At 39.5% G+C, this 24,432-nt stretch overlaps 1 protein-coding gene across 1 annotated transcript in view; it reads left to right on the top strand.

Moving 5' to 3' along the window:
* hmga2 (high mobility group AT-hook 2) overlaps nt 1-24,432 on the top strand; it is a 110,028-nt gene that overhangs the window by 18,883 nt on the left and 66,713 nt on the right. The window contains exon 3 of the mRNA XM_067581845.1: nt 23,163-23,213. Within this exon, the coding sequence (XP_067437946.1) occupies nt 23,163-23,213 (51 nt within the window). The remainder of the gene's footprint in view (nt 1-23,162; nt 23,214-24,432) is intronic.

The following is a 24,432-nucleotide window of genomic DNA, read 5'->3' on the forward strand; positions in this document are numbered from 1 at the left end:
TTTTCCTTCTGTTTCCCATGTTCAATGTGATGCACACAGTGGCACAAAACAGCAGAGCGAGTGTTGGGCCTCAAACCACGAGGTCACACAGAGAAGGCCTACATGTAACCTGTGAGGCCTGACCACGAGGTGCTTTTTCCTTTGTTTCCCCCGAGACAAAGGAATAGCGCCAAAATGCTGCTTACAGACAATGGGAGTCCATTGCAAACTCCATTTCCAGTGATGATTTGCGATTTTCACACCTCAGCAGGGAACAGTCAACATACAGTCTCTCATTGGTGGAGACGCTTCTGCACAGCGGAGCGTCCTGATGACGCAGCCATGACATCACCGCCCCTTTAAAAACTGAACGTGCCCTGAAGCACATGCCTTTCCCATGTCGCTGAGCTAGGGGTAACCTTTGTTCCTCTGTGAGTCAGCTTGACTAAAGGGGGTACCCCACGTGTTTTTCCCGTCATCGAAGACTCCCCTCACCGGACGAGACGAGACTTCGCCCATGTTCATCCGAACACATTCCTGGATCTGAGAGAGACCGCTGCTGCAACCAGCATCCTCAAATCCCCTCGAGAAGGAAGAAACAAAGTTTCTTCAGGAAGACGTGGAACTTCTCTGCCCCGCTCGTCTTCACCGAGTTGACTGCTGTTCTCTCCGCCATGCCACTGAGAGCCAGCTGCCGTGATTTTCGCCGACCATGCGAGAACGGCCACCGTCTGCATCTGAGCCAAGGACAAAGTTGGACAGAAAGACGGACTACACACACACCCTGCTCGTTTTCTGAAGCGACCAAGTAAGAGGCATAAGTCTGGGCAGAGGCAGTGTCAGTTGTGTGTTCTTTTCAGCATCAGTTGCTGTTGTTTAGCATTTAGCTTTTTAGTTTGGGGTTTGTCCCGCTTGGGACTACTGCTGTGTTTGTGCCACCGTGAGTGAGGAAGTAAGTTGCTTTGTCGATCAGAAACCAGACAACGTGTGTCACAGACTGCCATCCGTATGTGCGCTCTCTGTGGACAAAGGAATCGCTTCTCTCCCTCTCACAATCGCTTTCTCTCCTTCTCCCTCTCTTGCGACTAACACACACACGCACGTGCACAGATATACGCACCGACATCTTTTTGCACATCTGATGGTCAGATAACGTTGGACAAAGCCATGCTTTGTCTTTCCTTATCCGCCATCAGACACGTGTGTTTTTCACGGAATTGGGTGAGTGCAAGACGCCAACCACCAGGTGGCGCAATCTTGTTTTTGTCAAGCCAAGACACCGCCATACTTCTGCCATTCGGGTCTCGCGTGACTTCCTCCCACAGCCACATCCGTGTTGCAGACCGACGACGTCATCACGTCAGGCCAAATCGCCATCTTGGCACACACACCCACTCACACACACACACACACACACACACACACACACACACACACACACACACACACACACACACACATCCATTCCCCTGCATGTGTCCAACCCTGTACATAGCTGTTGTGTTTGGTAGAATTAGATTTTAGAATAGTTGTTTATTGAATGAAGCATTTGTTAACTTTGTTAATTTTGCTAAGTTTGATAAACACTGTTATATCTTTAAAGAGAAGTTCTTTTGTCATTATTGTGTGTAACATATTGTGAAAAGTGGCTGATTGAAGGACTTCTTTGTTCACCCTTGAATGTTGATATCTCTCAGATATTAACATTCTAGGTGAACTCCCATTTATGAGACTACCTTGTTTGGTTATTGGTCCCGGTTTCCGGGTGGTGCCCCGTATTTGTTAATTCATATTAAGAATTCTATTAATTGTTACAATTAGTTAATTATCTTTGATAATTGATAATTATTGCAAATAATCAACTGTGTTCCTCACAGATCCAACAGTTGGTGCCAGAATTATTGATTAGGGTTAACAATATCTTGAATTCATAATTATCTATGATAATTATGAATTATTGCTAATAACCAAATGCACTACTGCCCGTCCCAACATGAGTAATTTTCTTCTTTTAAACTGTCTGCATGAGTGATTGTATGACTGAAAACACATGTGATACTAATTAAAACACAATAGTCTGCTTAAAGTATCATTACAAATCAATTATTTCTTACAACTTCTAAAGGGTGCCAATAATTTTGTCCAGGCTATTTTAGAATGTCTTAGTAGAATAAGCATGATTTTAGTTATTTTCACAACTTTTTTGTTTTGTTCCACTGCAAACCAAATATAGACATAAATTGATAATTATTTTATTTTATTTTAATAAAATGCATGGGTAACCAATAATTTTGGCCATGTCTGCACGGTAAAGTTAACAATTGTGTTTGTGTTGTGTTTACTTTACTTGCTTTGTTTTAGTGGCCTGACTGTCAGAGAATGAAAGCCAGCCACAGGAAACTCTGCAGCAAAAAGCAAAAAGACTGCACTAGGGAGGGATTTTCTGGTAGCTTACATCAACACTTTGCTCCACCCGTTGTGTTCAAAACACATTGGTTTCTATGCAGCTATGATTTGGGTTTTGTACCAAAAATGCCTTGTGTGATGGACAATAAAATATTCAGGACTTTAATGAAAACATTTTGGGGTTAAGCCCCATAAGCCCACCCCTGGCGCTGCCTATGTTGTTATGATAGGGGTGCTAGATGAGAAAATGCTAATGAGTTATTTTGGAAGGCAATGAGGAAAACATCTTCGGTTGGGGAGCTGGGATTTTTAACATGCGTATGCCTGTATACTGAGAAACTTAACTGTAACAAAGACTGCCATAGCTAAATACTAAAGTCTTACCTTGAAACTGTCCTACCAAGACAAATGACAGCATCAATCATTTGTTCACATGCCTTGATATATGTTTTACTGACAAAGACCTCTAGTGGTGGTGTGAATTATAACCCTGATGTTGTTATACAGTACATCCTAAAAACGTTGTAGGGTGAAGGTCAGGGTGGATAGATTGGTCAACAGTCAACATGTGGTTTCTTTAACCATGGCCATGATCTTTCTCTATTCTTTACCAAATAATTCTTCTTTTAACCATCACAACACGAGCAAGTCATTTTCATGCTTAAACCTGACCAAATCTTAGCAGCAAGTGGTCATGAATCATTTTGTAATGGTTTTGGAAGGTGTCATCCTGCTGAAAGGGCCATCAGGTCAGACAGACTCATATGGGTCACTTAGGGAAGCTTACAAGCAACATTTTTTGATGTTTTCTCTTGAGGACTTCTAAGATTGTTACACAACCTTAAATTGCATGGAAAAGGAGAATGACTTGCCTGGTACAGTTTAATATCCTTTTGGCTCTTGGATTAGGGGTAGGGTTGTATCTTAAGATAAGTAATTTGTGGCAGGAACTCTCTTCAGATGCCTGGGTCTTCAGTGCTGCTGCTGACATGCTGCGGGTCTCTGCTCAGACATATAAAACACTCCGATGATTAATTGAACAGGGTGTTGTCTTTCAGACCATTAAATCTACACATTAAAAATGCAGTATCCTAAATAGAGAACTGGGATTACAATACACAGATTTGCTAGCCAGTAGTGCAATATGTCATGATAGAGATCTGCTGATGAACATCACATGAGAAAACATCATCATTGTATTGTGGCTTAATACACTTTTGCTTCCTTGAAATGTTTTTTCCCCTAACATCCTCGCAATGCATGTCCCTTACAACCTGGTCAAGACAACTGTATGCCGTGAGTGCAGAGGCAGAAAATCAGAGATGCATGGACCTTTTCAAACCGTCAGCTGAATATCTTTTTCTGTGGAATAATCTCTCACATAAAATAGTTGCTGCCCTTGTCCTGTGCTTTAATATAATGTCATATCAGTCAGCTACTGTAAATTCTGTCATCACCCATACTGTCTGGTTGGTTTCTAACAGTTGACCATCCACACTGAAAAGTCAGAAAAATGGTAACTGGAGAACAATAGAGAACACCAGTATGGAGCACGAGTGGGGTTGGATGGATAGAAAGTTCTTGCAGCAAGTCCTCATACCTAAATGAAAAAGTAGGTTGTTTGTGAGAGTGTGTTTTGATCTGATGCTTCTATTTGAAGGACAACATTGTCAGTGTCTTCTAAAACGACCCATATGGATGTTACAAAAATAAATCATGTTCTGATCTGCCACCTCAATAGTTAAAGTTTGATTAGATTTAGGCAACTAAAACTATTCATCCCAGCTTAAGAAAAGATTGTGGTCATGGTTAAAAGAGACTAACATTGAATGTTTGTTAGGAGTCAGTATTTAAACAGTGGTTTATGTAATATTCCTCTGAAATGTAGAGGAGTAAAATTACAAGTAGTTCAAATTGTACTTGAGCACCAATAAAGCTATGATCCACCTCTGATATTGTGTGATTGGCTATATATGGGCAAGTTACCTAGAAAATGTTAAGTGCTCAAATACCCATTGTAAAAGTAATTATACAACTTTACTAATTACCTTAGCAAGTATTGATCCTACAGTTTTGAGGTGTTAATGACACATCAATAAATAAGTGATAACAACTGCATGCAGAGCCCAGGAAGTCCCATCCTTACAATGGCCCTGTTTACACCTGGCATTAACATGCATCTTGGGTGATATGATCACAAATAGCTCTAAGTACATCAGTTCACGCCTGGCATTAGAATGCATCTGCACGTGTGTCCTTGTGATCAGATCTCAAAGAGAGATGTTGAGACTGCACACTTGAAAGAGTGCAGTCTCAACAAAGAATTATTACTCATGGGTGATTTTAATGTGAACTGGGAGGATAAAACTGAGAGGAAAAAAACTAAAAATGATCACAGAGAATAACAACAATCATAACAATAACACTAAGTATAGGTACCAATAGCCAGGGAAGGATGCCAACAGGACTGCGAAGGACCACGAAGGCTCAGCCTGCATCCCAGGATTTCCTGTGAGATGAGAAAGGACAAAAAACTCTGGGGAAGAAGCAAAGATAGTGACATGCATTGATGTTACATGAATGCATACAGATGGAGAGGAGGAGGAGAGGAGCTCAGTGCATCATGGGATGTCCCCCAGCAGTCTAGGCCTATAGCAGCATAACTACGGCCCTAACTATAAGCTTTATCAACAAGGAAAGTTTTAAGCCTGCTCTTGAGCATAGAGAGGGTGTCTGCCCCCTGAACCGAATCTGGAAGATGGTTCCACAAGAGAGGAGCCTGATAGCTGAAGGCTCTGCCTCTCATTCTACTTTTGGAGACTGTAGGAACCACCAGTAAGCCTGCATTCTGGGAGTGCAGTGTTCTAGTGGGATAATACGGTACTATGAGTTCTTCAAGATATGATGGTGCCTGACCATTCAGGGCCTTATAAATTAGTAGAAGGATTTTAAATTCTATTCTAGATTTTACAGGAAGCCAATGTGGCAAAGCTAAAATGGGAGAAATGTGATCTCTTTCCCTAGTTCTAGTCAGTACATGTGCAGCTGCATTCTGGACAAGCTGGAGAGTCTTTAGAGACTTGTTAGAGCAGCCTGATAATAAGGAATTGCAATAATCCAGCCTAGAAGTAACAAATGCATGGACTAGTTTTTCTGCATCTTTTTGGGACAGGATGTGCCTGATTTTTGCGATATTACATAAGTGAAAAAAGGCAGTCTTTGAAAATTGATTTATGTGGGAGTTAAAGGACATATCCTGATCAAAGATAACTCCCAGATTCCTTACGGTGGTGCTGGAGGCCAGGGTAATGCCATCCAGAGTAGCTATATCATTAGATAATGTGTTTCTAAGGTGTTTAGGGCCAAGCACAATAACCTCAGTTTTATCTGAGTTTAGTAGTAGAAAATTGCAGGTCATTCAGGTCTTTATGTCTTAAGGTATGCTTGGAGTTTGTTTAACTGATTGGTTTCATCAGGCTTCACTGATAAATATAACTGGGTATCATCTGCATAATAATGAAAATTTATGGAGTGTTTCCTAATAATATTACCTAAAGGAAGCATATACAAGGTGAATAGAATTGGTCCAAGTACAGAACTTTGTGGAACTCCATGTCTGACTGTTGCCTTCATGGAGGATTCATCATTAACATGTACAAACTGAAATCAGTCTGATAAGTAGGACTGAAACCAGCTTAATGCAGTTCCTTTAATGCCAATTAAATGTTCCAGTCTCTGCAAAAGGATTTGATGGTCAATTGTGTCGAATGCAGCACTAAGATCTAACAGGACAAGTATGGAGACAAATCCTTTGTCTGATGCAGTTAGGAGGTCATTTGTGACTTTCACCAGTGCTGTCTCTGTGCTATGATGCACTCTAAATCCTGACTGAAAATCCTCAAATAAACTATTGTCATGTAGAAAGTCACATAACTGATTAGAGACTGCTTTCTCAAGGATCTTAGAGAGAAATGGAAGGTTAGATATAAGTCTATAATTGGCTAAAATGCCTGAATCAAGAGTAGGCTTCTTAAGAAGAGGTTTAATTACAGCTACTTTAAAGGACTGTGGTACATAGCCTGTTACGAAAGACAGATTGATCATATCTAGTAAGGAAGCCTCTAACTAAGGGTAAGGCTTCCTTAAGCAACCTAGTTGGGATGGGGTCAAAGAGACGGGTTGATTGTTTAGCTGAACAAATCATTGAAGTTAGTTCAGAAAAGTCGAATGGAGAAAAACAGTCCAAATATGTGTCAGGATTTACAGCTGTTTCTAAGTTGCCTGTGTTTGGGGAGAAATCGGTGCCTGTTGAAGGCAGGAGATGGTTAATTTTGTCTCTAATAGTTAGAATTTTATCATTAAAGAAGCTCATAAAGTCATTACTACTGAGAGCTATAGGAATACATGGATCAATAGAGTTATGACTTTTTGTCAGCCTGGTCAAAGTGCTGAAAAGGAACCTAGGGCTGTTTTTATCCTCTTCTATTAATGCTGAGTAATAGGCAGCTCTGGCATTACAGAGGGCCTTCCTATATGTTTTAAGACTAACATTTTTATTTACTAACAAACCAGAAAGAATAAAAGTTACAATTTAATCACTGGCTTATCAGATCATAACCTAACCCTATGTACGAGAAAACTGACTAAAAGTAGATTTAAGACCACGGCAACTAAGACAATGATCCTTCAATGCAGACCCAGAGCTAAGCAAGAAGAATTTATCAATGGAATTAACAGCTTGAACTGGGATGATGTACTGTCCTCTGATGATCCTGACTATGTCTGTGATACTTTTACTCACAGAATCCACTCTGTGAGGGAAAGATTTAATGTGAGGATACAGATAAAATCTAAAATTAAAAACAATTTACCGTGGTTTAATGAAAAATTGTGGAAACTAATGAAATCTAGAGATGCTGCACTAAGGAAGGCAATTAAAACTAGAAGAGACACTGACATGTTGATTTATAAAGGTTTAAGGAACAAAGTTATCGAAGAGCTAAGAGAAGCTAAATCTCGTTTTTATCTCAATATTTTGAATGAGGCAAAAAGCAACAGTAAATTGATCAGGAAAAACATTGATAATCTCACAAGGAGGGACCCAAAATTTTTAGATTTTAAACTCAAAGTACAGGGAAAGTTAATTGAAAATCATCTTACTGTTGCTTCTGTCTTTAATAATTTTTTTCTTGAGTCTGTATATGAGTTAGGAAAAAAAAATATGAAAAGGAAACTGGATATTGTTCCTATAGATGCTATAGGCCAGGTTTTCTAGCTGGTAGACACTACTGAGTTACAAGTAAACAAAATCGTCAGCTCCTTAAAAAGCTCCAAAAGTAGAGATGCTTTCCAATTTGACACCATTTTTGTCAAATCACACAAAGATATTTTAACTCCCCCTATTTCCCATTTAATTAACTTGTATTTTAGAGCACAGAGCTCTTTGATGACTGGAAATGTGCCATTGTCACGCCTATTTTTAAATCTAGAGATGGCCTTGAAGCCAGTAACTACAGACCAATAAGTATTCTGCCAGTACTCTCAAAGGTTGCTGAGAAAGCTGTCATTAAACAACTGACAACATTTCTTAATACAAGCAATTTTGGTCTACATTGTATGCAATTTGGCTTTAGAACAAGAGTAGTTGGTGCTGTATTTTTAGATCTGCGTAAAGCATTCGGCACAGTCAATCATGATGTTTTAATATCGAAACTCTCTAAATTTAACTTCTCATCTAGAGCACTGGCATGGATGTCTCCATATTTATCTAATAGGATACAATGTGTTAAAGTTGGTGACACACTGTCCAGTAACATGAAGTGCACAATGGGTGTTCCACAAGGGTCAGTGTTAGGCTACCTATTATTTATACAGATATTAATGATCTCCCTCAACAGTGGCATGATGTAGAACTACAAATGTATGCAGCTGGCACCATTGTGTACACACATGCAAAAACAGCTGAGTTAGCCGCTGCTAAACTAACAATGGCATTGGAAAGGATCACACATTGGCTTGATCAATCATGTCTGAGTCTAAATGTAAACAAGACAAAAGACATGTTTTTCTCTACAACCTCCTAACGCTGATATTTTCATCAAAGGTGAAAAAATTGACATAGTTACTGATTGTAAATATCTTGATGTGACACTGGATCCAAATTTGAACTTTAAGAAACATGTTAAAAAAATGGTTAAAACCACCTTAGCAAATTTTAGACATATTAGAATCTGTCTCTCTTTGGATACAGCCAAGATATTTATGTATGCTATGATTCTTTCCCATATGTCTTATTGCATCACATTTTGGGGGCAGGCTGGAGAAACAGCTATAAAACCTCTTGAGTCCTTATACAAACAAACTTAAAAACTCTGGACAAAAAGCCAATGCATTTCCATCACTGTAAGGTACTGGAGAAATACAATTTACTGAGCTTTGAGAATTTTAGATTATTCTCAAATTTGTGCCTAGTTTATAAAATTTTAAATGGTTTGGCCCTTCCTCCACTATGTGACTTTGTGTACACTCGCTCAGTAAGTTTTATTAGATCCTCCAGAATATTTTCTATACAAGATTGTACCATACCATTTCGTTGCACTGCGTTTGGGCAGTCACCTTTCTCTGTGAAAGCCACATCTCAGTGGAATGCCCTACCTGATGATATGAAGAACTGTAGTTCAATCAATACACAAGGCCAAATTAAAAAAAATCTACTAAAGACCAATCAGCTGTGTGACCACTGAGTCTTAACTCCATCTATGGTCTTCTTATTAGCGCAGGTAGTCTTTAATTTGACAAGTTTACATTATTAATTTCTAATTGACATTGTGGGTGTATGTGATGTGCTGTTGTGAGTAGCATTGTATTTTGTATTTGTATTTGCATTTTATATGATGTGTTCTGTGTGTTTTTTGCTTTGTACTGTTTGTTGATGTGCAGTTGTATGTTTTGATTGTGGGGGACTGAGGATGTAAATTAGTGTTGAGCTAACTCCGGTGCAGTGCATCTTTAATGTTAAAACCTGTGCGCTGTCCCAATCAATAAATAAATGCAACCTGTAAAAACTATAGTCATCAACTTGACAGGACAGGGGGAGCTATCCAGGAGAAACAGAATTAGATGTGTAGCTTCTGAAATATTTTTTTAGACAGACAAGCGAAAAACAAATTGTTTTCTGGTTTTGGTTTAATTTTTTTTGCTGATTTGAAGACGAAAACAGGTTAGGGGAACGGGAAAAATGGCAAGTGGATTTTTTTTTATTTTTTAAATTCACATGAAAAATGGAAAAACAAAATAAATCAGCTTTGGACGGAGGGTACACAGACTGGGAGGTAGCAAGGCACTTTCCATGCTTAGTCTGCAGGAAAATGGTAAATGGACTGCACTTATATAGCGACTTTCTGGTCTTCCGACCACTCAAAGCGCTTTTACACTACACGCCACATTCTTCCATTCACACACACATTCATATGGTGATGGCAGGGGCTGCCATGCAAGGTGCCAACCTGCCCATCAGTAGGAACCATTCATTCACACAGACGTTCACACATTTGGGGTTCATTATTTTGCCCAAGGACACTTTGACATGCAGACTGGAGGAGCCGCGAATTGAACCGCTAATCTTCCTATTAGTGGACTAATACCTCCTGAGCTCTACTTCCTGAGCTACAGCCGCCCCCTAGAGGATGTCAGTTGAGTGGGCGGTCCTTTAATGTGGCCCAGGACACATTGTGTTCACACTGCTAAAAGAATGTGGCCACATGTGTGAGATTCAGCTCAATGTTTAGCTGTCCGGCTGCAACCTTACTGTTTTGGTTCATTCTCAGTGCTCTCATAGCATAATTTTCGGCCACAGCAGGCAGATGTTTCCAGAGAAAAAGCTCTAAATATCCATTGCACATTAGCTGCTCAGCACCAAATGTAATTGACAACATGTAAATATAAAAAGTTCAAACTTACCAGAAGGCATATTCTGCCTAGTTTGGTGGTAGCTTTCTGCCTCTACCATCAAGCTAACACACCCTCTACCAGTCTGTCCACTAAACACACGCACAAAATTCACACACATACATGCCATCCATGCTCACCTCCCTGTTTTGAACAGAGTATTAATGGGAATCCTAACTGTAATATGATTACTGAGTTTGAAATTGTTATTCACTACTTTACTCATTACTGATCCCTATTACAGTCATGCCTTACTGAACACATTCTATCTGATACTGGTGATCCCTCAGAGCTGGAGGCAAAGGAAAGTTGGCTTCTAAATGTTACAACTATGTGGAAGTACTCTACCCTGCCTGAGAAAGGTTAACAATTTGCATTTTTTAAAGCCCAGTTATCCTGTCCATACCACAGTGTTAGCCTGTTTTTTTCAAGATACCCACTATTGTGAGTGGATAGCCAAAACAAAGAGGAATGCTTTTGCAATCATGTGGACATGGTCTAAGTGTTTTGACTCTGGGATCCTCACAGTGTCCAGGTGGTGTGGCTTGCACTCAGTGTCAGGCTGACAAAGGAGCTGGTGTTGTGTACAGAGCCAAATAGTTACAGAAAGCCACACACACGCCCCAACGCCACTATATCATTGATACAGGCTTTTTGCTGGTGATCGCCTGCAAAATTCAATGCAGCCCAGTGATTTGACTAAGATTTCACCTGACTCCCTGCCAGCCAGAGCCATGGAGCCTGGATACAACTTAATATTCAATCAATTATTGACACTGGTCTTGTGTCACTGGTCATTGTAGATGACCGCAGGGCTGGATCTGGTGGCTCTGCTGGACAATCTGCAGGGTCCAGTCTCTTCCACTTCCCACAAACATCAAATCATTTTGTTGTCTCAGTAATTCCCTTCCCTTGAGCCAAACACACAGGGACATTCTAGCTGGAGGTATCCTTTTCACTAGGGGTGCAACGGATCACAAAACTCACGGTTCGGATTGTATCACGGATTTGAGTCACGGATCGGATCATTTTTCGGATCAGGAAAAAAAAAAAGGCAGAGACAAAACTTTGTTTTCCATATATTCTGTAAAACACTTAGAGCATAGAGCTTTTGCCCGTGGTCTTAAATGAAAACAACATTCAAGATGTCCAATGTTTAAATAAAATCTTAAAATATATAAAATATTCAAAGCTCAATTGTTAAATTAAATTGCAATATGAAGCATGATACCTTCTTCCTTTAAACATGGTGCTGAATGAAACAACAGCCTGTGTCCACATCTTCAAAACTTCATAACTGACAAACATGAACACACGTCTTGTCCTGCAGCTTAGTTTGTTGTACGAGCCACCAAACAAACATTAACTGGAGAAAAGTGCACCGTTAACTTCAGTTAGCAGCTACGTAGCTAATTAGCTTAAATTTTGCAATTAATCTGCGGTTCACATGCGTGCCTAACCGTGGGGGGCGATGCGTACGGATCACGGATCAACTATGATCCATTGCACCCCTACTTTTCACTGTAAGGGAATGCTCTGTAAACATACACTCTTGGCACTTTGCTAACTCAGTCCATGTCTATGCTAATGTGGACACATTTGAAAATCCTTTTTCTCTTTGATTTGGCTCTCCATTCTGTCAACAATAAGCTGTCATTTACCAGAGCAAAGACTGCTTTTCAAAAACACTGAGTACATTTGAAAATGCCTTGATAGTATTGACACAGAGCTTTTCCTAAACACTGATACATCAGTGTCAAACTTGATGGTCACAATGCGGAAAAATGTCATTGTTTGCATAGACCAGAAGAAAAGTAAGAGGAAGTAGAAGAAAAAAGAAACCATCCTTGTAGGTAATTTTAGCAGCATGTTTTTCTGCATGCCAGGGACCACTGTTTGCATCCTGGCTCCTATCAACAGCCAGTTTGTTTCCTTTCCACCATGTTTCACTTATCTTAACCAAGTAGTTTTATTTGCTCAAACTTAACAAAAAAAAATATGGACATATGGGTTGTTTTGAAAGGCAATGACAAACAAGCTATTTTGTTAGGCTATGAGGTAAAGTCCGCTCTTTAATTGTGAAATGAAAGTAAATGGGGGCAAATGACACACATAGACATACACATGCATAGTGACCCTTGTACTGTACATACAAACATACATACTTACATACATACATATACATGTGTGGCTCCCTGTACATACACATACAATAACACATATTGACACAGAAACACGCACACACAAACTGTTTTTTAGGTCTTTATGGGGACTTTTACGGATACACACAAACACACACACACACACACTCATTTCTGATTTTCAAATTAAAAACCCCAGACAATAACAGCATCTTAACAGGAAACTTTGGATGAGGCTGTTTTTTTTCAAAATAAAAGCCCCATAGAGTAACTGTATCTAAGCTCACAATCAGGCTTATTTTTCAAAAAAAGACCCCAACAATCACTGCATGTTAACAGGAAACTATGGATGTTTTTTAAAATAAAAGCCCTAGACAGTAACTGTATCTTAACAGGGAACTCAAAATGAGGCTGTTTTTTTACTTCCAGCTTTGAGAGTATATCATTTGATTTCAGCTGTTTCAGCAACATGTTTTAGCTCTCAGCTTCTTCAGCTAATGCACTTCAGCTTCCAGCTCCAGTGGTACCTTTCAGCTTCCAAGTTTTCAAAGCAATGCATTTCAATTGATATCAGCTGTTTTTTCAGTGGTTTTCAGGATTGCTTCAGCAATTTCTTTCAGCTTTCAACTTCCAATGTATTTCAGCTTTCATTATTCACGCAGGTTACAGCGGCAGCAGCTGGGAGATGCACAGCAGCTAACAGCTTCAAGCTCTCATAAACAGTTTCTTGTACAGATAGGGATGCTGAACAAATCTGTAGTATTTCCAGCAATGCTTTATGTATTTCAGCTTTCAGCAATCACATGCATTTTCCACAGGAAAAAAATCTAGTTTTTGTTATTATTCCATGTTCCATACATTTTTTGGACCTTTTCAACTGCTGCTGCTGCGAGAATGTGTGCTCGTATTTTTCTTTATTGTAACATGTTTCACTGATTTAAAAAAAATAATAATTATAATGACAGTCTATGGGAGGAGTTGTCCAACTGTTGGAACTGTTATCACTTTGAGACTCAACTGCTCAGACATCCTTTATCCTACAGACCCCATTCCAACCTTAAAATGTTTGCAAAACTTTGAATTTTCAAAGTGTTGTGTTGTGATATCTTTTGTACTTTTGGAATAATTTATGTTCAAAGTATAAGGCTATTACAGCGTTTTACAGATCTCACCATTGTGTCATGTGATCAGGTTGAGGAGCAGAGCTATTTTTAGATCAGAAAAAAAATCTAAATAGACCTCACCCCTCAAGCACATATCTTACCTCAGTATGTTGCCACATGCCTCCTCCATCTTACAATGTAAAAACATTTCCCATAGGACTTATAGTATTTGAGATCTGAACCTTCATAGGTAGGGAGTCCTTGTCATGCTCTCATTGACTGCAGTACAGTCTGCAGACTGTGTGTCTCCTCTAACTCCAGTTTCTTAAACTTACAGATTCTCTTTTCCTTCAGACACTTTGTACACATATCATATATTCTCATGGTAATCTAATCCTGCTGCCACTAATGATGTACAGATCTCTGGGTTACAAGCTCTAGTTTTAGGCAAATACATTTCTTCTCAACAAAAGTGGAACTTTTTTCTCCCATTTCAGGGATTGTCTGCCAGCTCAGTGGTTTAGAACGCGGTTCTTATGGTCTGCTGTCCCCGTTAGATGAAAAGCTTTGTGCAAGTTCATTACCCGCTCTTTGGAATGCTCCTCATAATATTGCTCTTATGAGCAAAGTTGCTTTTGATATTTACCTTGTACCACCATTCAATGCAACTTGAGTGCTCTTTAATATTATTACCTAAAATGTGGATTGATATGCATGTTTAAGTCATCTCTTCCTGTGACATGAAGTATGTCTGAGTAGTCAACTCGTTTAAGATCATGCCACTTCTGTGCCCCTTTTAGATCTAAAGGTTTTGAGTTCGAACCCTGCTAAGAGCAGCACTCATTTGAGCTGATGGTGAAATAAATGCAGAAGCACACTTTTACTGACACATGCACACATGAACTGGTTTTTCTATTTTTATGGGGACTTTTACTGATACACAAATATAAACACACACACACACACAAACTGGTTTTTCTATATTTTTGGGGACTCTGACTGACAAACACACACACTTAAACTGTTTTTTCTATTTTTAGGGGCACAATTACTGACGAACAGACACACACATGCACACAATGTGTTTCAGTTGTTATCAGGTGTTTTTGCAGCCATTTTCAGAATTGCTTCAGCAATTTCTTTAAGCTTTCAGCTTCCAATACATTTCAGCTTGCATCATTCACAGCAGCTTGCAGAGGCAGCAGTGGTAGCATCAGCTGGCAGCAGCAGTAGCTGGCAGCAGCAGCAGTAGCTGGCAGCATCAGCAGCAGCTGACAGCTTCCACATGCATTTTCTTCAGAAAATGCAGACCTAGTTTTCCTAGATCTAGTTTACCTAGATCTAGTTTATTTATTGTTATTCTGTATGTTTTTTGATGGCTAACTACTTCTACATACTTTCAGCTACAAAACCCCTCAATATATCTAAGCATTCAGCTTGTTCAGGACACTACCACTATCATTCAGTTTTTTCATAACTTTTATACTTTTTAAGATTTTGATAATTTTTGATAACAAACTTTGTTACAATGTTAGTGAATGGAAGCAAATGATACATACAGAAACAGACACATGCTTACTGTTGTGACTAATTGACCCAATACTGATAGCCATGGTGATTAATTAAATGCTACAATATGTTCTTGAATAGCTTTAGTTAATCCTTCATTACTTGATTCTTCTTTCTTGCTGTAGGTTATTTTGTGGTAAGAACCATTCCCCTGTGGTCCAACCACAATGTGGCTACACACCTCACTGTGTCTATTTATTACCTGATTGTGTGACATGACCTATCACCATCATGTTAACTGCCCCCTTGTGGTGTGGCATACAAATACCCAAATTATAACTAGTCAAAGACAAAAGAAACAAACAAAAAAAAAGAAATCCCCACCCATATTGGCTCCAACACACCGGCCCCTGAATTGTTACAAACAGTTACCAACAAAACAAAAAAAACAAAATTCTAAGGAGCCAATACTAAAGTGATTTCTTTTGTTTATTTCATTTGTGAAGCAGAGGTGCCATCTGAACCCTCTGCAGTTTCTTGCAGTAGACAGATCTCGGAAATTGGTCTGTCCAACCGTCCAGTCTTGGTCTTTAGCCTCACTGACTGCACCCAACCTCTTTTATCAGGGTAAGTATTAATTAAACTTAGCACAAAAAGAAAGGAAATTTGTGTTTGGTAGATTATTTCTTTGTTGTAATAATCCTTTTTGGCAATAAATCTTATACCCTTGGAAAGCCTGTTTATTTCCCTTTTAAATAGTGCCACATTTGTAAGGAACATGCATTTGTGGGATGAGCAGCAGAGCTGAGTATGTGGGTTGCATCCATGAAAAATATGCCAAATCTTCTCTGCCAAACAGCTTATTCTGCCATTGAGCAGAATAATCTGAACTCATCGCTGAACATAACGTTCCTCCACAGCAGTGTGTGACCAGGCTGGTGACCAGCATGAGGAGGAGGTGCCACACGCTACGGAGGCTCCTGTTTGTTAAGTGAATAAATTGTTAAATTGCCAATATGTTTTGTTTCTTCAAACTTCAATCATCCAATCCACCAAACATCAAACAAGAGTGCAACCCACATGCTCAGCTCTGCTGCTCATCCCACAAATGCATGTTCCTTACAAATGTGGCACCATTTAAAATGGAAATAAACAGGCTTTCCAATGGTATAAGATTTATTGCCAAGAAGCATTGTTACAACAAAGACATAATCTACCTTACACAAATTTCCTTACTTTTTGTGCTAAGTTTATCTTCCTCATCAGCCATGATCCTCTTGGTGCAGTAGGATACATAATGATGACCTAGTCTCCAATAGTGAAGCTTCTTTTTGGTTTGATCCACTTTTGTTTCTCATAATAGTGGGAGGTATTCCTTCAACCACCTTTTCCAAAATAGGTCTGCCATATATTGATCTTATCTCCATCTCTTTCTGGTGTATAGATCATCATCTTTAAAAAGTCCAGGTGGCAGTAATGGTTTCTTCTTCAAAAGCAGCAGATGATTAGGCATGAGTGCCTCCAAGTCATTTGGATCATCTGAGACCTTTGTGATAGGTTGATCATTCAAAATAGCTTCAATTTCACACATGATAGTATGAAAAACCTTACCATCCACATGTTGTTGGAGAACAGAGTAGAGTACTTTCTTAACAAGGCGAATAAGATGCTCCCATGCTCCTCCATGATGAGAACCTGCAGGTGGGTTGAAGCTCCATTTTAGTCCATCTGATAGCAAAGCTTTCTGTATCTTGCTGTAGTCCAGGCAGGCCAACACTTCTCTGAGCTCTCTTTCTGCACCAACAAAGTTTGTGCCATTGTCAGATTGTATGTGGACTACTTTGCCTTGGCGACACATGAATCTTCTCACAGCATTAACACACATGTCTGTATCGAATGAATATGCGACTTCCAGGTGTATGGCTCTACTTGCCATGCAAGTAAATATGACACCATAGTGCTTGACCAGGTTGTGACCTTTCTTAACCTCAGTGGGTCCAAAATAGTCTACTCTTGTATTCATGAAAAGTTCAATTCAACTCAGTTTAAATCAATTTTTTTAATATAGCGCCAAATCACAACAAAAGCCATCTCAGGGCGCTTTTCACATAGAGCAGGTCTAGACCATACTCTTCAATTTAGAGAGACCCAACAAATTCCCCCATGAGCAAGCACTTGGCGACAGCGGTAAGGAAAAACTCCCCTTTAATGGGAAGAAACCTCAAGCAGAACCCGGCTCTATCCCAGCCATCTGCTTTGACAGGTGGTGGGGGGTGGGGGGGGGGGGGGCACAGAGAAGCAGAACAACAACAACAACAACAACAATAACATAAGACAAGCATGACATGACAAGCAACAACAAACATCAGCAACTGCAGGAGAAGGACATCCCGGTCAGCGCAGTCCATGGGGAACTCTTGGGAAGGAGTCAAGTTAGTAACATGCAGTAACAGTAAATGAATACATACAGATGGAGAGGAGGAGAGCAGTCTAGGCCTATAGCAGCATAACTGAGGGCTTGTCCGAGGTGAGCTTGGACGGCCCTAACTATAAGCTTTATCAAAAAGGAAAGTTTTAAGCCTACTCTTGAGCATAGAGAGGGTGTCTGCCCCCTGGACCGAATCTGGAAGATGGTTCCACAAGAGAGGAGCCTGATAGCTGAAGGCTCTGCCTCCCATTCTACTTTTGGAGACTGTAGGAACCACCAGTAAGCCTACATTCTGAGAGTGCAGTGTTCTAGTGGGGTAATAGGGTACTATGAGCTCTTCAAGATATGATGGTGCCTGACCATTCAGGGCTTTGTAGGTGAAGAGAAGTATTTTAAATTCAATTCTGGATTTTACTAGAAGCCAATGCAGCGAAGCTAAAATAGGAGAAATATGATCTCTTTTTCTAGTTTTTGTCAGTACATGTGCAGCAGCATTCTCGACCAGCTGGAGATATTTAGAGACTTTTTAGGGCAGCCTGATAATAAGGAATTGCAATAATCCAGCCTAGAAGTAACAAATGCATGGACTAGTTTTTCTGCATCATTTTGAGAAAGGATGTGCCTGATTTTTTGCAATATTATGTAAGTGAAAAAGGCAGTCCTTGAAATTTGATTTATGTGGTGTGACTTGAAGGACATATCCTGATCATAAACAACTCCCAGATTCCTTAAGGTGGTGCTGGAGGCCAGGGTAATGCCATCTAGAGCAGCTATATCATTAGATAATGTGTTTCTAAGGTGTGTAGGACCAAGCACAATGACTTCAGTTTTGTCTGAGTTTAGTAGCAGAAAATTGCAGGTCATCCTGGTCTTCATGTTTTTAAGGCATGCTTAGAGTTTAGTTGACTGATTGGTTTCATCTGGCTTCATTGATAAATATATTTGGGTGTCATCTGCATAGCAATGAAACTTTATGGTGTGTTTCAGAATAACATCACCTAAAGGAAGCATATACAAGGTGAATAGTATTGGTCCAGGTACAGAGCCTTGTGGAACTTCATGTCTGACTGTTGCCTTCATGGAGGATTCATCATTAACATGTACAAACTGAAATCGGTCTGATAAATAGGGCTGAAACCAGCTTAATACAGTTCCTTTAATGCCAATTAAATGTTCCAGTCTCTGTAATAGGATGTGATGACCAATTGTGTCAAATGCGGCACTAAGATCTAACAAGACAAGTACAGATACAAGTCCTTTGTCCGATGCAGTCAGGAGGTCATTTGTGACCTTCACCAGTGCTGTGTCTGTGCTATGGTGTGCTCTAAATCAAAGAAAAGTCTGCCAATTTTTTGTTCTCCAAACTTTCTTTGGTCACTTCGGCATACAAAGCAATCATATCGTTTTTCTGCATGCTGCGTTGGCATTTGTGATCCAATATTTTCATTTTGGGGGTTGACAACATATGGTTTCTCCCAGCATGTCCCATGAGTTTATGAATATGTTGCACAATGAGTTTGGAAACAAGTTGATCTTTTGATAGAATCATAGTGTTTAACCTCCTCAGGCATGGTTGCTTTACTGAGTCTGCCTCCTACTTTCAACATGCCATCTAACACTAGGTCCAATTTGGAAATATCACTGTTACCTTTCACAGGTTTCCCCTTTTCCAGGTTTGAAACTTCCACTGTTGTGTTTTGCAAGCTTTAGAAGAGTATCTTTGAGCCTGAGAAACCAAGCTACTGAGATTCTTAGTCTATTCCAATCTGAAAAGTAACTCAGTAATTGTTGTGTTGCATTGTTTGAATCATTTACAGTAATGGCATTCACAGCAATATCCTTTTTGACATCTGGGTCATTGCTGGAAAGTGGGTTGTGATCCAAGATGAACTTTGGCCATTCCTCTTCTGCTTTTAAAAGAAAGTCTGGACCCTTGATCCATCCCTTGCAAGTCAGAAAGCGGTCTGAAGATAATCCTTGGGAAGCATCATCAGCAGGGTTGTTCTTTGAATTGAGATATCTCCACTGTGAGAGGTCTATCATTTCTCTCATGATAGCCACTCGATTTGCCACAAAGGTGTGAAACCTTGTGGTTTCACTCATGATGTACTTAAGTGCTGTCATGCTGTCCGTCCAGAAAACGGATTTCTTCAACTGAAATTAAAGTTCCTTCCTCGGCATTTTATCAACACAAACTGCCAGCACAGCGGCAGTGAGTTCAAGTCTTGGAATGGTAGTCTGTTTCATTGGAGCAACTCTTGACTTCCCCAGCATAAATGAGACTTGTACTCCTGTTTCGAAAGTCAGTCTAAGGTAAGCTACAGTACTGTAACCATATTGACTGGCATCTGAAAAATGATGCAATTCTGCATTTTTTGGCTGTCAGCAGTCAGGTCTTGTATCATTTACACTGCCTCTTCCTCTGATGGCAGTGATTTCAAACAGTCATCCACATAAAAATTATGTTGGATGGTATCATGCATTATTGGTGGGATGAAATCCTTTTTTATCCTCAACTGTTTTCCTTAGTGCATAATTAGCACAACTGGGTGATGAGATGGACCAAAAAGATGTACTAGCATCCGATATTCTACTGGATCTTTAGTCCAGTCTCCTTTAGACCACCACAAATACCTGAGAAAATCTATCTTCTTCTCTGACACTCTGACCTGGTGGAACAGCACTATATCCGCCATTAAGGCCACATGTTCTTCTCTGAATCGTAAAAGAACTCCAAGCAGAGTGTTGGTGAGATCTGGACCTTGCAGAAGTTGGCTGTTAAGCAACACACCTTGAAAATCTGCTCCACAGTCAAAAATTACTCAAAGATTTCTTTTGGGGATGGTATACACCATGATGAAGGAGGAACCACAACTTGCTGTCATTATGCTATAACTGATGTGGTGGCACAATCTCAGTGTATCCTTTGTTGATAACTTCACTTAAAAAGGATGTATAGTCCTTTTGATATTTCAGGATTCAAAACGATTTGCGATTCAAAATCGATTTGATTTGCGATTCAAAATCAGTTCTCAATTCAATACATTCATAGATTTGATTCTAGATTGATGTTTTGAGTTACTCTTTCCATTTGCCTGCAGTAGACACTTTTATAGGTCTCAAATATAAACATTTTCTACTCAATGTCAACCTGAGTAAGATTTATGTTCCTTTAGTCCAACAATGAAATTTATGCATAATTATTTTTTGTGCAGTATAAGATTAAGGTATAGAATCTGACCTGTTAACTTATAGCATATGTAAAGTGCCCTATAACCCTTCAAAGTTTTTGTTTTCTAACAGCATATTACCTTATTTTGCTCTAGAAATATAGCATAAATACAATATCACTTCGAACAAAATTTAACAAATTCAACATTTAACATTCAAAAAGTCAGAACAGAAATGAATGAGTGTGTGAGTGAGTGTGTGTCTGTCTACATGTGTGCATACGTGTGTGTGTGTCACAGGTAAGAAATGCATAGCTCGAGAGCTGGCTGTATTTGTCAGTTTAGCTACGACTGCAGCTACATAAACAAACTAATGGTTTAGGGTGCCTTGTTTGGTTTTTGCCCCACTGCACCTTTGCAGTGCTGCAGGTTTCTATGTCTGGAAGGAGTGCATGTATAAGTGTATCTGTGGGCATCTATGTAATTGGGGAGCTTTGAACTTACTTTTATCTCTGTATTTCAAAAACATATGAATCAGTATTGAAAAGACACATGAATCAGAGCAAATGAAAAACATGCCATGGGAATCACTTGCCCTCTTGTTTCACACACACACACACACACACACACACACACATATACCTTCAAAGCTCGATTGCATATACTGTACTGTAACTCATGTAGGCATCTGTATCAGGTATAATATCCTATATCTTAGAGTCAGAGGGCCTGCACGTGCATGTGCATGTGTGTGCGTGCATGTGTGTATGTGTGTGTTTGCGAGAGAGAGAGGGAGAAAGGAGTGATGTGACCTGCAGCCCATATAAATTTTAGCTACACGCACACACACACACACAAACACACACAAGATTTCCATACACAAACATACACCACCCTTTGACATCCATATCAATACAAACAAACCATTTTTAGATGGATAAGTTTGCTACAGTGTCCTTCAGAACTTGATAATGCATGAAATGCCACCGGCATAGCCCCTATTGGAGAGAAATTCTAATGTATTTATTCTTCAGGGCAAACAGGAGATAATTGCTCAATCAGCTGGAAAATAGTAAAAACTACAGTTTTGAAGCCAGGGCTTCAGTTTGAAAGCCTAATAAAATAGAATGCATGCTTATACAATATTGTGGCCATGGGATCAAAAAATACAGTTTGTATGGGTTTACATTGGGGACATTTTTTTTCCACAAGGATTTGAGCGAAAATCAGGAAAATAGCATGCATTTGCCCATGCACAAAGGGTTAAAAAAGAGAAAATGGCTCAACCAGTTGGAGAATAGTAAAAACTAAAATTTTGAAGCCAGGACTTTAGTTTGAAAGTCTTATAAAACAGAATGCATGAATTTATGCAGCAGCAACCACAGGATCAAAAATGTGGTGTTAATGGGTTTCAGAGGGACTTAAAAGGGCCCTAACATGCTGAAAGTTAGTATTGTTTCTAAACAGTATATTATAGATGATTAATATAGTGGTATATATATGTGGTTGGATTTCAGCATAATCACAGCCAAAATGATTGAAAAAATAAAATGTTAAAGGCTGTTTTAGGCCACTAGTGAGGCACAAGGGTTAACTAAAACATAAAACTTGAAAATTATTTTTAAAAAATTATATTTGGCCATTTTGGCCAAAACAAGACAGCCTAAAAGACAGCCTAAAAAACTTTTTGACCTGTGTGCCCACTAATCAGCTTTCATTGGAATGAATAGGGCACCATCTTGGAACACGGTATCTAGTTTTCTTAATATGTCTCCAGATGATTCAAACAGATCTAAATATGTCTGCAGATCACAGATGTCTACACATCTTAAACACCTAACATCTTGTTATTTTTGTCATTTTGCCTCATCAGGTGTTTTACATAAAACTTTCATATCATATATATCATGAGGTGTTAGTCAGGATCATTGACTGTATTTAAAGATGGACAGCGTGTCTCCACTTCCTGCTGCTATGCAAAAGTGAAGCCAAAATATCTCATTTCCGGGAGCTGCCATCTTGCTTTTATGACGTAATTTGGAGCAAGAGTCTGTGCAGCAGAGTTGGGTGGTGGGATGATGGCCTGTGGGACAAGCTCCCTTTGCCATCCTGCTGCCTGACGGAGGTTTGTGAGCAGCTGTCAATCATGATGTCACATCCCCTTTATATATCGTCAAATAGCTTATTAAAAAAAAAAACTTATTAGAAAAATGAGCATTTGGACAAACATCAGTGTGATGACAGAAACCATCTTTTGGAAAAATTTATTTGATGTGTACTTTGATTTTTTAGTTTGGTTCATGTTCCACCCACTCACATGGAGGGAGTGGGATTTATGACCCATACAGCAGCCAGACACCAGGGGGTGATCGAGATGTTTTCGTTTCACTTTTGGGGAGCTGTCATGCGTCCATATTTATATACAGTCAATGGTCAGGATAAAGACTGATTATATTGCTCCTATTTTCTGTGTTCACAGAAAGCTGAGGCAACTGGGGAGAAAAGACCCAGGGGGCGACCAAGGAAATGGGTGAGTCAGTGGTTCTCTTAGCCTGACGTCTTCTGCTGACATGGTGGATACTGGAACGCACTTTGCACACACACAACACTAGAGGGACATGGAGGGGATTAAGAAGTTGTGCAAGTTGATGAAATCTGTGGCAGGACATAGATGGGAAAGCCTGTCAGAGAAAAAGAAACACTTCAGCAAGTGATTTTATGACTACACACTTTCCCTCAGTAGGTTTGTTGTCTGGTTTTAATTCTTACCAGGCACCTCTATTTTTGTGCACGAGCCTGAAAATAATATACCAAAAATAAAAAAGTTACTGTTCATAATCATGGTTTCTTTTGAAAGGCAACTCTTTAAATTTTACTACCAAAAAGTTAGAATGAGTATAGATGATCCTGAACAAAAGTTACAGAGGCTAAAGTGTCCCATGGGTGTGCCAGTGTCGTTTAACAGGTTAGTGCATGTTGAGATTGACTGTCTAAACATTTTGTGGTCTTCTTTCATTATTAACTTTTATTATGTGGCCTGAATACATTCAGATTTTCCTCTATGGTTGTTTCTGGCATGTGTGTGTTCAGGGAGATCTCCTAAAGGTTTGTGTTATCAATCAAAGAAAATATTTACTCTTCACTTGGACCATAGGAATACTTAAATAATTGCCAGTTGAAAGCCTCAGTGGTTATCAGCCCCAAAGTAACAGGTCTGATTGATAGTGCAGGGAAAAGCAGCTGGTGGTTAGAAATGCCACCAGAAAGGGTGAGGAGAGATGCAGGGAACATGAACTCCCTTCAGCATATATCAAGTCTGCATTTTTATGTGTCAAAGGGGGAAAAAAGAAGTGAAAGTCTTAGAGAGTTGTAACGTGTGTGTTTTATATTTACTTTCATTTTCTGGAAGAAATGGTGTGTTCCAGGAATCATATTTACTATATTCTCCACTGTCAACACTCTGCTGGTTTACTGGTGTGAGCCACATGCTGTGGCTTTAAAATCTGTGACGAATACCTACAGCAAGTAAACTAACTGTTCTGTTCACATGCGTGTACATTGCATCCTCTGCCTTTTTGGCCTCTTTCAACAACAACATGCCACAGCTACAAGAATGACACTGCAGGTTTTGTCAGTCTTACGTCCCTGGAGTAACTCACAGATATCATCGTTGCATTCAGTGGGTATGTTTGGGACTTAAAAGACCAGGCAAATCAACTAGTTTGCATTATAAATTTCTGTCCAGTTCA

This window comes from Thunnus thynnus, chromosome 23 (genome assembly GCF_963924715.1).
Source record: "Thunnus thynnus chromosome 23, fThuThy2.1, whole genome shotgun sequence".
NCBI lineage: Eukaryota > Metazoa > Chordata > Actinopteri > Scombriformes > Scombridae > Thunnus > Thunnus thynnus.